At 42.7% G+C, this 13,820-nt stretch overlaps 1 protein-coding gene across 2 annotated transcripts in view; it reads right to left on the bottom strand.

Moving 5' to 3' along the window:
* The window catches only part of c8h5orf24 (chromosome 8 C5orf24 homolog), a 40,172-nt gene that overhangs the window by 8,417 nt on the left and 17,935 nt on the right, over nt 1-13,820 (bottom strand). For both annotated transcript variants that reach the window (XM_041194169.1, XM_041194170.1), the window contains exon 2: nt 5,614-5,652. In XM_041194169.1, coding sequence (XP_041050103.1) covers nt 5,614-5,626 — 13 coding nt within the window. In that variant the 5' untranslated portion in view covers nt 5,627-5,652. The remainder of the gene's footprint in view (nt 1-5,613; nt 5,653-13,820) is intronic.

Here is a 13,820-nt window from a genome sequence, read left to right as displayed (position 1 = left end):
ATGCCATGCTAGTTTGAAAATTTGATGTCAGTTTAAAAAATTTGGAAATAAAAACTGGAATCAGAAATATCGATGAGAAGAGACACGTTGTCGAATCTCATCAGGACAGATGCAAGAATGTCAAATTTCCAAGGGAGCAACAATTTATTCTACATTGGAAAAGGATGCAGATTGGTTAGCAAGTCAGCTCTGATTGGTTGACGTATTACCATGGAGAACATACCAGGTTATGATTGACCCCATGCTTTTATTTACTTCAAAAAAAATGCAGTACCTGAACATGTTCCTTTTGCCTGCAGCAGGGCAGGTCCTGCATATGAATAAATGTAGCTTCTAGATAGCGTAAGCGAGCCACATTGTGAATCTGACTGATAACCCTAAATTGGTTGTGAATGCAACGCAGCACACTTGAGGTTGTTCAGCAAGTACTGTCCAATCATGGAATCACATCTAACAGTAGACATTATGTCATTATGTTCTGAAATTTGCAAGTATGGGCTGCTTGAGTACGGTGAGCAGCTGGAGGCACGTGCTGTTTGATACAATCCACAAGTTGTTGGGATGTACAGCCTACATATCTGACATTGTACTGGCACAAGATTGGTCTTATCGACATCTGAAACAGGGCCCAAGCCATTTGCTCACCATACAAGCTTGACGCTGAAAAAGGGTTAATCAAAACTAACTTGTGGGATAATGGCTACGCTGATCAGATCATTGCTCGCTGTGTATTGTGCATACTCACAAATGGCGTAAGGCCACTTTCAGACCCGAAAAGTACCCAGTCTATCTTAAATTACCCTGAGGATAAGGTATCTCAAAAAATTGAGCAACAGATGAAGCTAGCAATTTTATTCTGCTAGTATTCAGCAGCAACATGAGTAACATTTTCCACTGACAGGATGCTGATGTCAAGCCCAAATGATGCCCTACCTACCACACAAATGGGTAATGTGATATATGAATTTCAGGACCAGTGCGATGCCAGGTACATTGGCAGTGCATCCCAATGACTGGCGGATTGTACCAAACAGCATGTCCCTTCAGAGTACTGACCGTACTCAATCAGCCTGTGCTTGCAAAATTCAGAACACAATGTCTAACATTAGATCTGTTTCAATGACTGGACAGCACTAGCTGAAAAATCCCATGTGTGCTAAGAATTATACTAACAACCAATTTAAGATTATCAGTTGGTCTCGCAACATGGCTCCTTTATGCTTGCTAGAAGCTGCATATATTCATATGCAGGGACCTGTCCTCTGCAGGCAAAAGGAACATGTCCAGGCATTGCACTGATTTTGAATTAAACAAAAGCATGGAGGACAATAACTCCCTGGTGCGTTTCCCATGGCACCACCTCTACCAATCAGAGCCAACTTGCCAACCAATCAGCAACTTTTTCTCAAGGAGTATAAACTGCTGCTTCCTTTGAAATTTGGCATTCTTGCATCTCTCCTGATGAGTGCAAGATGAAAAGCTTCAATACATGTCTCTTTTTTCAGCAATACTCAAGTTCTGTACTACCGAGTGACAATTAGGTATATGTTCCTCCAACCTCATACCAAGGTGACTGAGGTGGCTTCTAAATCATCCTGTTGTATCAAACTGTTACAAAGAATGCGGCCCACCACCTTCTAAGGAATACAGGGTTGGGCAGACATTTATTGCCTACCCCTAGTTGCCCACAAACCTAGAATGAATTTTAGAAGTTCCACATTCCCACACATTTGACTAACTGCTGAAGCATGTTTTCTGTCTGTTTGAGATGATGGTGATGCTTTCATCCCTGTGTTGGCCTTTTGCTGACAATGTCTGCACTTGTGCAGATGCTGTGTCTCCCTGTTGGCCTCAAATTTGTGTCATTCCCGCTCTCTTCCAGCATTGTTCTCATTCTCTCTCTAGCTAAAACTTTTGCTTCTTTAGCTAAAATTCTCTCTCTTACTCTTTCTTCCACCATTAACCATCCCAGTTCAATATCTGCCTCTCCTGATTTGGTTGACATTTTTAGTTCTTACTGCTTCTGTTCCATTCACTTTTAAATTTTAAGCATTTGGATTTGGCTTCACCACTAGTATAACTCTGTACGTCAGATTGCTGCCACCAATTATTATGAATTTGGGTTCTGTCACAGGCATGTATTGAGCTCCAGTGAACTTGTAAATGACACAATATCTTAGTGCTTTTGTAGTTGCAGTCACTGTGGATCTGTAGGAATTCCAATGCTTTACTGACAATTTATTCTTAAAGTTTCATCTTTTCCAAAATTTCGAAGTGACCATGTTTGTGATATAACGTTTGGCAAATCGTTTTAATCCTCTTGCTTGTTTATAAACATAAATGCCCATAAATTGAATCAAATAGAGCTATAATGTTCTGTTCAAAATTAAGATATTTTAGCCATTCGGCCCCCACCAATGTTCCCTTCACTTTGCATGGCCCCAAACCCGTACGGCAGAGAGGAATGTTACTCCCCACAGCTAAACGCTTTTCAGCAAGGCAGTCTTCCTTTAAAGGATTGGAACAAGGGATCCCACTATCGATACTATTTCTTTAAATAAAAGTAATAATTAGTATTAATTTTCTTTTATCCCCTCTTCAATTTTTATGCTTCCTCTCCTGAAACTACTAACTCATGCAATATTTTCCTTTTTTTCCCTCTGTATTTAAGAGGTTCTAGAATGAACATCTTTGTTTATATGAGTGTTAAGATATCATTAGGTGCAAAGAGCTGCCTGAAAAGTTTAGAGTAAAAGATATGAACTAACGATTAATCAAGACACAAGTCATTAACTTTTTGCAAGTACACTGTACTCATTTCAATTTTGGAAACTGAAATTCAGCTTTTTGAAGTAGAGCAGCTGCCACAGGACAGGACTTTAAAAGTGGATGACAAGTTAATAAAAATGTAACAAAAATGCATGGGAACCTAAGTTTACTAAATAGCGACAAAAAGTGCTAAAGCTCTATAAGTCAATTGTATCTGCAGTTAAAGTATTTTGTCCAATTTGGGTATCCTAGTTTAGCGAGCATGTCAAGACTATGTCAAAAGACTCCTAAGGTGATAACAAGGATCAGAAGTTTTATTTGTGAGAACAGACATGAAGAACTGGAGCTCTTACAATGAGTTAATGAGTGATCCGATAGAGGTGTCCTAAATTCCGAAGCATTTTGCTAAGTTATATGGGAGAAACTATTTCCACTAGTGAGTTGGTAACTAATGGACATAAATGTGCTCTGAAGCATTTAATGCCATCCTGAGGTTGTGAGGGACACTATATAAATGCAAGTTCTCTCTTTCTATCGCCTTTTTTTTAAAAAAAGATTGGTGGCCAAATAATCTCCTTCAGTCCTGTAACATTTTATGAATTTAAGTTATCTAATGGAAGGTATTAATGTTGCTCTATGGATATTAATGAATAGTGTCCTTTAAATGTACATTCCTTCAGGGGCATGAAGAAGCAACTCTTTGCATTCAGCTTCCAACAGGAGTGCAACTTGCTGACACTGGTCAGGCGACCAAGTTCATATGCTGTGAAGAGGAATTCCATGCAGTACTGCCTACTAATGGCACAATAGCAACACCATCTCGCACATAAATGCCTTTCAGCTGAACTATCAAAGTTCTCTTTGTTGAATACCATGTAATTGCAGGAAAGAGGAGAAAAATGTAGAAAAGTTAATTTTTAAATAATCCAAATTTAAATAATGTCTTTTTTTAAAAAAGCTCTTACAAAATAAATGCGACTGGCAATTATTTGGCTGGAAATACAGTAAGCATGAGCAGTGAGCAGACGCGCAAATATTATACATGCACACAAACCCATTTGGGTTGAATATAAAGTTTAAATATCCATCAGTTTTTTTTTTATTCATTCATGGGATGTGGGCTTCACTGGCCAGACCAACATTTATTGTCCATCTCTAGTCGCCCTTGAGAAGGTGGTGGTGAGCTGCCTTCTTGAACCATTGCAGTCCATGTGGTGTAGGTACACCCAGAGTGTTGTTAGGGAGACTTACAGGATTGTGACCCAGCGACAGTGAAGGAATGGTGATATATTTCCAAGTCAGGATGGTGAGTGACTTGGAGGGGAACTTCCGGGTGGTGATGTTCCCATCCACCTGTTGCCCTTGTCCTTCTAGATGGTAGCGGTCATGGGTTTGGAAGGTGCTGTCAAAGGACCCTTGCTGAATTCCTGCATTGCATCTTGTAGATGGTACACACTGCTGCTACTGTGCATTGGTGATGGAGGGAGTGAATATTTGTAATGTGGTGCCAATCAAGCGGGCTGCTTTGTCCTGGATGATGTCAAGCTTTTTGAGTGTTGTAGGAGCTGCACTTATCCAGGCAAGTGGGGAATATTCCATCACACTCCTGACTTGTGCCTTGTAGATGGTGACAGGCTTTGGGGAGTCAGGAAGTGAGTTACTCGTCGCATAATTCCTAGCCTCTGACCTGCTCTTGTAGCCACAGCATGTATATGGCTAGTCCAGTTCAGTTTCTGGTCAATGGTAACACCAGGATGTTGATAGTGGGGGATTCAGTGATGGTAATGCCATTGAATGTCAATGGCGATGGTTGGATTCTCTCTTGTTGGAGATGGTCATTGCCTGGCACTTGTCACTTACTTGCCATTTGTCAGCCCAAGCCTGGATATTGTCCAGGTCTTACTGCATTTGGACATGGACTGCTTCACTATCTGAGGAGTCGCAAATGGTGCTGAACATTGTGCAATCATCAGCGAACATCCCTACTTCTGACATTATGATGGAAGGAAGGTCATTGAGGAAGCAACTGGAGATGGTTGGGCCGAGGACACTACCCTGAGGAACTCCTGCAGTGATGTCCTGGAGCTGAGATGACTGACCTCCAACAACCACAACCATCTTCCTATGTGCTAGGTCTGACTCCAACCAGCGGAGAGTTTTCCCCCCGATTCCCATTGACTCATTTTGCTAGGGCTCCTTGATGCCAAACTCAGTCAAATGCTGCCTTGATATTAAGGGCAGTCACTCTCATCTCACCTCGGGAGTTCTGCTCTTTTGTCCATGTTTGAACCAAGGCTGTAATGAGGTCAAGAGCTGAGTGGCCCTGGTGGAACCCAAACTGGGCGTCAGTGAGCAGGTTATTGCTAAGCAAGTGCCACTTGATAGCACTGTTGATGAGCCCTTCCATTACTTTACTGAGGATCGAGAGTAGACTGTTGGGGCAGTAATTGGCCAGGTTGTAGCTGTACTGGAACAGCTTGGCTAGGGGGCGCGACAAATTCTGGAGCACAAGTCTTCAGTACTATTGCTGGAATGTTGTCAGGGCCCATACCTTTGCAGTACCCAGTGCCTTCAGCTGTTTCTTGATATCACATGGAGTGAAACGAATTGGCTGAAGACTGGCATCTGTGATGCTGGGGACCTCCGGAGAAGGCCTAGATGGATCATCCATTTCCTTCCAAAGGCAATTATAAGGCAATGAAGCAGAGGGTCTCTTCACCATTCATTTCAAATAACTGGGCAGTTGTAGGAGGAGGTGGATTCAATGAATTCAACATTATTCCACACAGAGGCCAGAATTTAAACCAGCACTCGTGAATATTAAATAATTAAATTTATACACACCTCTGTAATTCATACCGACCTCACAGAAATTGAAACCACCTGAAAAAAGAAGAGAAAAAGTGATAAATTGGACATTGCCTTATCTATCATAGGAACATAGGACAAAAGAAATAGGAGCAGGAATAGGCCATTTGGCCCCTCAAGCCTACTCCACCATGCAACTAGATCATGGCTGATTTTCTATCTCAACGCCATTTTCCTGCACCATCCCACATCCCTCAATGCCATTAATATCTAGAAATCTATCGATCTCCGTCTTAAACATATTCAACGACCGAGCTTCCACAGCCCTCTGAGGTAGAGAATCCCAAAGATTCACCACCCTCCAAGTGAAGAAATTCCTCCTCATCTCGGACCTAAATGGCCTACCCTTTATTCAGAGACTGTGTCTCCTGGTTCTAGACCCTCCCAGCCAGGGGAAACATCCTTCCTGCATCTCCCTTGTTGAGTAATAATTTTGTATGTTTCAATGACATCGCCTCTTTTTGAATGTTAGAGAATACAGGCCCAGTCTCCCCAATCTCTCCTCAGAAGCCAAGCCACCATCCTAGGAGATTAAACTTTCCATCTTTCAGGCCCACTCAAAAGGCTTTTCATTAAATTACACATAGTACTTACAGAGGATAAAAACATGTATAAGTTTAGTTTACAGAAGATCTTTGAAGAGGGCAGTATTGTGTTACAACCTCCAAAAAGTTGATCTGCTGAAAAATCAATTTAATCCCCAAGATATTAAAGTCATTAGGCCAAAAAGAAATTAAATGCTAAAGCGTTCCAGCAGCCAAAATGAAAACTTGAATGCGACATGGATGAAAGTATAAACATTAAGTGATGTGAATAGCAATAAGCTCCCTTATATCAAATCAGTATACCATAGCATGTTTAATACTTTCCTAAGCCAACCTACAATTATATCTGGAGAAACAAAATCACACACAAACTGGCATTAGCCTAAATTTGAAGAGTCATTTTGGACTTGAAACGTTAACTCTGTCTCTCTCTCCACAGATGCTGCCAGACCTGCTGAGTATTTCCAGCAATTTCTGTTCTTATTTCAGGTTTCCAGCATCTGCAGTATTTAGCTTTTATTATGGCATTAACTAAACTTGTTTACGTCAATTTCATTTTGACATATGCATTAAATTTCCACCACTTTCTATTGTTCCCTGCTGTCTGTCGGGTTCCTTTGCCATTATTCTTCCCTAGCTGAGAGGGCCGATGTATGACTGCTCCCCAGCACCTTCCAGTGTTGCTCTTGACTTTATTGCTAGAAAATTCCTGAAAGTGGGATGGCTTCCTGTTTAACTTTCCCCTCACCCTTTGATAAACTTGGGATAAAACTGGCCTCCTGCTCCTGATGCAACCAATATCAGGATCCAAAGTTTAATACTCAGTTGTGCAGCTCTAACTGTTGTACGAGGTCTAGAGGCTTGTATGGTTGAACAATAATAGTTTATTAATAATACATAACTGCATACATATATACAAGTCCTATCTAGGAGCTATATTCATGCCGACTTCTACCAGACTTACTACTGCATTCTACTACGCCAATGTGACTCTCTACACCATAATGTGGGTAGTACGGTTTCCTTAGTCCCACATTAACCCTTACAACATCAAACACCCTAATACTAAACCTCCCCCACAAATATTTACCCAAATGTACTTCCAATAATATTTACATGCTACTCCTCCTCTCCCCAACCCTCTGATTTTACAGATTCAGATGATCTGGAGGCTTTACAACTCTTCCAGGTCACTTTCTTTTCAAGTTTGGAGGAGTGGTAGTCTCAACTGCTTTGGACTGACTTTGTTAGTCTGCAGTTGAAGTTGTAGTAATTGGTGTTTCAATTACTTGGCTGTCAATATCTGGTTGGTTCTTGCGCTTCCTAGTGTTGTATTTGTCTTTAGGAACATAAGAGCAGAAGTAGGCCATTTGGTCCGTTGAGCCTGATTCAGCATTTAACTAGATCATGGTTGACAATCTGTGTTCCTTGGTCGGATACCATGGGCTTATCTCTATCCTTCCAGAGGGAATATTCACTCCGTTCATTTGTAGAGTGGACTCGGGTTTTCTTTTCCCGTGGGGTCCGCCAGGTTCTTCCTAGAAGTTGAAGGTTCTCCTCCATTATGTTTGTTCGTTCCTCATCCTTGAGCTCAATTTGCAGTTTGGCTTCTAATGGCTGCGCTCCATTTCTTCATGTGCACTTGTGCGTCCCTCAGTTTCGTCTTAGTGAGTTGGTGATTGCTTCTCTCCTGCTCCAAGATCGACTTCATGTTGTGCGTGTGAGCTTGAAGCTCCAGCTTCATTACTGTAGTTTTTCCTACTTCTGTGACAGCAACTCTGAAGTTCGGGCTCAGCTTTCTGCTGCTGCTCCTTCTCCTTTGTATCTTCTGTTTTATGTTGTTGTTCATCTGGAGGTTTGGATGGTCTTACTGAAGAAGACTATTTTCTGCTGTCTGCAAAGGCGTTGGAATAACTGCCTCTGCAAAGAGTGAGGACAATTCCGAACTAAAGCCCCAGTTGAGATCATCAGTGCTGCTAGACCTCTCGGGAATCTCCAATACAGTGTAGTTGACTACAGTAATTGTTTTGACATCTTCTGCCATTTTGAGGAGTTTGAGGGCAACACAGACATCTCTGCTCAGGAGAGAAAAGGATTGATTGCGGATGACATACTGAATTTCAATTATTTACTTGTTACCATACTGGAGCAGTTGTTGATTCCTGCCTATGACCAGTAGTTGGATTCCTCCAGGACCACACAGTGGTGTGTCTTGTCTGTAGCCAGAGGTCCTTTCGCCATAGTTTCTGATCCTCGACTCCCCCCTACATCAGGAGCATGTGAAACGAAGCCCAAGTGAGAATTCCGCCCCTCGCTGGGAAGAAAGTCCCGCACTCTAGAGCTGCCGGCCAATTGGATTGGTCAGCAGTTCCAAGAGTGCGTCAATGACAGTTGTCAGGACTGCAGAAGAAGGAGGAAAAAGGCCCAATGGATCCCCAGAGCAGGTAAGTCCGGGGTCTTGGACAGGCAGGGGGTGGGTAGGAAGGAAGGGGAGGGTGGCTCGTGATCGGCAAAGGGCAGCACCCAAAGAGCTAACACCTCACTTCCCTCCTGCCCCTTGAAGAACTAATTAAGAAAAAGAATGGACCGCCCACCCCTGCCCAGCTGCCAATGCAAATGTTTATGGCATGGGCAGCCAAAACAAGCCTAATGGGGATGAGGTTGGGGTGGGAGGGAAGGTGGCGGGCTGGCCACCCGCCCTATTCTATGTGTACCTCTCTCCACCTCCAACGAATGGCCCAAAACACACCCAGCAGGGGCATGTAAAATACAGCCCAATGGGTGTGAAAGAAGTTTGAAACTCAACTCCACAACAGCAATTGGGGGTTTTTAAAATTAATTTGTGGGGTGTGGGCGTCGCTGGCTAGGCCAGTGTTTATTGCCCACCCCCAGTTGGCCTTGAGAAGGTGGTGGTGAGCTGCCACCTTGAACTGTTGCAGACTATGTCATGTAGGTACACCCACAATGCTACTAGGGAGGGAGTTTGACCCAGTGACAGTAAAGGAATGATGATATACTAACAAGTCAGGATGGTGAGTACCTTGGAGCGGGACTTCCAGGTGGTGGTATTCCCATGTCTCTGTTGCTCTTGTCCTTCTAGATGGTAGGGGCCATGGGTTTGGAAGGTGCTGCCTAAGGAGCCTTGGTGAATTTCTGCAGTGCTTCTTGTAGATGGTACACACTGCTGCCTGTGTGTCAGTGGTGGAGTAACAGCACTGAACTGCAGCTCTACTCCATTATTATGTTATGTACTGTTTAGTTCACACATCATGAAGTTTTCAAAGTCACACAATGCAAGATTGCTGCACTTAAAAAAAAATATCAGAAGTGGTTTGAGACATTTTGAGGCCAAAGGGCTCTATAAAAGTCTTAGTAATGTTATTTATAATAGCAGCTTAAAGCACATCCACTTACTTTTTTCCTGTAAGCCACAATGACTCAGCTTATTGAAGCAGTGGGCAGTTGACTGTACAAGCCCAGGAGCTCCCAGATTCAAACTTGAGTCTGCACTGAGTTAACCAATGTTTGTGGAAGGGGTGTAAATCAAGCAAAGTGGGGATGTTCATTGATGATTGCACAATGTTCAGCACCGTTCCCGACTCCTCAGATACTGAAGCAGTCCACGTTCAAATGCAGCAAGACCTGGACAATATCCAGGCGTGGGCTAACACATGGCAAGTAACTTTTGTGCCACACAAGTGCCGGGCAATGACCATCTCCAACAAGAGAGAATCTAACCATCGCCCCTTGACATTCAATGACATTACCGTCACTCAATCCCCCACTAACAATATCCTGGGGGTTACAATTGACCAGAAACTGAACTGGACTAGCCATATAAATACTGTGGCCAGATTGATGAAGCAGCTGAAGATGGTTGGGCCTAGGACACTACCCTGAGGAACTCCTGCAGTGATGTCCTGGAGTTGAGATGACTGGCCTCCAGCAACCGCAACCATCTTCCTTTGTGCTAGTATGACTCCAACCAGCGAAGAATTTTCCCCCTGACTCCCATTGACTCCAGTTTTGCTAGGGCTCCTTGATGCCACACTTGGTCAAATGCTGCCTTGATGTCAAGGGCAGTCACTCTCACCTCACCTCTGGAGTTCAGCTCTTTTGTCCATGTTTGAACTAAGGCTGTAATGAGGTCAGAAGCTGAGTGACACAGGCTGAACCTAAACTGTGTGTCAGCGGGCAGGTTATTGCTAGGCAAGTGCTGCTTGATAGCACTGTTTATGTCCCCTTCCATCACTTTACTGATAATGGAGAGGAGACTGATGGAGCAGTAATTGGTCAGGTTGAATTTGTCCTGCTTTTTGTGTGCAAGACATACCTGGGCAATTTGCCACATTGCCGGTAGATGTCAATTTTGCAGCTGTACTGAAACAGGTTGGCCGGCGGCAGAACTAGTTCTGGAGCACAAGTCTTCAGTACTATTGCCGGAATATTGTCAGGACCCATAGCCTATGCAGTGTCCAGTGCCTTCAGCCGTTCCTTGATATCACATGGAGTAAGTCGAATTGTCTGAAGACAGGCATCTGTGAAGCATGGGATCTCTGCAGGAGGCCAACAGTGGATCATCCACTCAGCACTTCTGGTTGAAGATTGTTGCAAATACTTCAGCCTTATCTTTTACACTGTGCTGGGCTCTTCCATCATTCAGGATGGGATATTTGTGGAGCCTCCTCCTCCAGTAAGTTGTTCAAATATCCACCACCATTCACGGCTGGATGTAGCAGGACTGCAGATTATATCTGATCTGTTAGTTGTGGAATCACTTAGCTCTGTCTATCACTTGCTGCTAATGCTGTTTGGTACACAAGTAGTCCTGTGTTGTAGCTTCACAAGGTTGTGAAATCAATTGTTAATTTTAAAATTGAGATCAATAACATGTTTGATTGACAAATATCTAACAGCTTTGTGGTAAAGGTGGATAGAAACATAGAAAATAGCAGGACTAAGTCATTCAGCCCTTCGAGCCTGCTCCGCCATTCAATATGATCATGGCTGGTCCTCTATCTCAACGCCATAATCCCACTCTCTCCTTGACACCTTTAGAGTCTAGTAATCTAAATATTTCCTTCTTAAAGATATTCAGTGACTTGGCCTCCACAGCTTTCTGTGGTAGAGAGTTCCACAGGCTTACCACCCTCTGAGTGAAGAAGTTTCTCCTCATCTCAGTCCTAAATGGCCTGCTCCATATCCTGAGGCTGTGACCCCTTGTTCGACATCCCCCAGCCAGAGGAAACATTATCCCTTCATCCAGTCTGTCTAGTCCTGTCAGAATTTTATACATTTCAATGAGATCTCCTCTCATTCTTCTGAATACAGGCCTAGTCGACCCAATCTCTCCTCATAAGACAATCTTGCCATCCCAGGAATCAATCTGGTGAACCTTCACTGCACTCCCTCTCTGACAAGTACATCCTTTCTTAGGTAAGGTGACCAAAACTGCACACAATACTCCAGGTGTGGTCTCACCAAGGCCCTGTACAGCTGCAGTAAGACACCCTTGCTTCTGTATTCAAGTCCCCTTGCAACGGAGGCCAAAATACCATTTGCCTTCCTAACAGCTTCCTGCACTTAAATGCTTGCTTTCAGTGACTAGTGTACATCAACATTTTCCAATCTATCACCATTTAAATAATACTCTGCCATTCTTTTTTCTCTACCAAAATGGATAACTTCACACTTATCCATGTTATACTGCATCTACCATGTATTTGCCCACTCACTCAACTTGTCTAAATCGCCTTGAAGTTTCTTAACATCCTCCTCACCACTCACATTCCCACCTAGTTTTGTGTTGTCAGCAATATTACATTTGGTTTCCTCATCCAAATCATTGATATATACTGTGAATAGCTGGGGCCCAAGCACTGATCCTTGCGGTACCCCACTAGTCACTGCCTGCCACTCCAAAAAAGACCCATTTATTCCTACTCTCTGTTTCCTCCCTGCTAATCAATTCTCAATCCATGCCAATATAATATCCCCAATCCTATGTGCTTTAATTTTGCACACTAACCTCTTACGTGGTACTTCATCAAAAGCTTTCTGAATATCCAAATACACCACATCCACCGGTTCTCCCTTATCTATTCTGCTAGCTACATCCTCAAAACACTGCAGTAGGTTTGTCAAACATAATTTCCCTTCCATAAATCCATGGTGACTTTGTCTAAACCAGTTTTTATTTTCGAAGTGTTTTGTCATCACATCCTTTATTATAGACTATGGCATTTTCCCTCCTACTGATGTTAACTAACCAGTCTGTAATTCGCTATTTTCTCCTCCCTCCTTTGTTATATGGGGTATATGGAGCTAGGTTACAGATCAGTCACTGAATGGTGGAACAAGCTCGAGAGGCTAAATTTCCAACTCTTCTTCCTACATGCACCTACTTTATGGTTATGAAGCACTTTAGGATGTCCTGAGGAATTGAAAGTTGTGATTTGCTGTACGTGTAGGACAATGATTACTAAAAGGCACTAAATTGTATTCAATGGCATCCAATCAGCAAGTGGCTCAGCATTGTGAATCTCAGTTGTCCACTTGACATTTTGTTTTTCCACATGGATTGTGGAGTTCTTATAACTTTTTTTTTAGGAATTTTCACTTGATTTCTAGGACAGCCAGGGCTTGCCACAAACCTTTTACCGCTCAATTTTTGACTGTATTTTACTTCTTCCACACCTGTTCCGCACAGGTACAGACATTAAGTGAGCTCTGTGTTGACGAGGCTGACACTCTCTGTCAAGGCTCAAATGTGAATAATGATCAGTTGTGTAAGAACTTAGAGGCTGATGAGCATCTCTCTCCTATTAACTGTTTATACAGAAGGTCAACAGCACCCATGTAAATTACCAGCTAAAATGCTGAACTGGTACAAGTTATTTGCTGACCTCTTGGCTGAATGAATGATAACTGTAAAAGGGAAAGAAGAAAGAAAAACTGAAAAGGACTTTTTATATTATATACACATATATGAATATAAAAACAGACAAATTTCAGTAAGAACTTTATCAAAGCAATGTTCAGAGATTTCTTCACAACAAACAGCATTCGGTGCTGCTCTGAGCAAATGGAGGAGTTAAAGGTTTAAATGGTTGATTTTGTTGTCAGTATTGTTTCTCTTGTGATGTTTGGTTAGTTCAGCAATCAGCCTGGTTGATTGACTGAATGGTTCCAGGGATGAGGAACTTCAGTTGTGAAGATAGGTTGGAGAAATTAGAACTGTTTTCTTCAGAGAAAAGGTTGAGAGGAGATTTGATAGAGATATTCAAAATCATGAGGGGCCTGGACAGGGTAGATAGGGAGAAACGGTTCTGAACTCGTGAAAGGAGCAAAAACGAGAGGGCACAGATTTAAAATAATTAGTAAAAGATGCAATAGTGATATGAGGAAAAAACTCATTCACACAATGAGTGGTTAGGGTTTGGAATGCACTGCCTGAGAGTGTGGTGGAGGCAGGTTCAATGGAAGCATTCAAAAAGGGAATTAGATTGATATTTGAAAATTAAAAATGTGCAGGGTGATGGGGAGAAGGCTGGAGAATGGAACTACATGAGTTGCTCATTTGGAGAGCAAGTGCAGACACAATAGCTCCTCTGCACCATAACAATTCTGTGATCGTGT

This window comes from Carcharodon carcharias, chromosome 8, assembly GCF_017639515.1.
Source record: "Carcharodon carcharias isolate sCarCar2 chromosome 8, sCarCar2.pri, whole genome shotgun sequence".
Taxonomy (NCBI): domain Eukaryota; kingdom Metazoa; phylum Chordata; class Chondrichthyes; order Lamniformes; family Lamnidae; genus Carcharodon; species Carcharodon carcharias.
The sequence above is the reverse complement of the archived record's forward strand: the minus strand, read 5'-3'. Positions and strand labels throughout refer to the sequence as shown.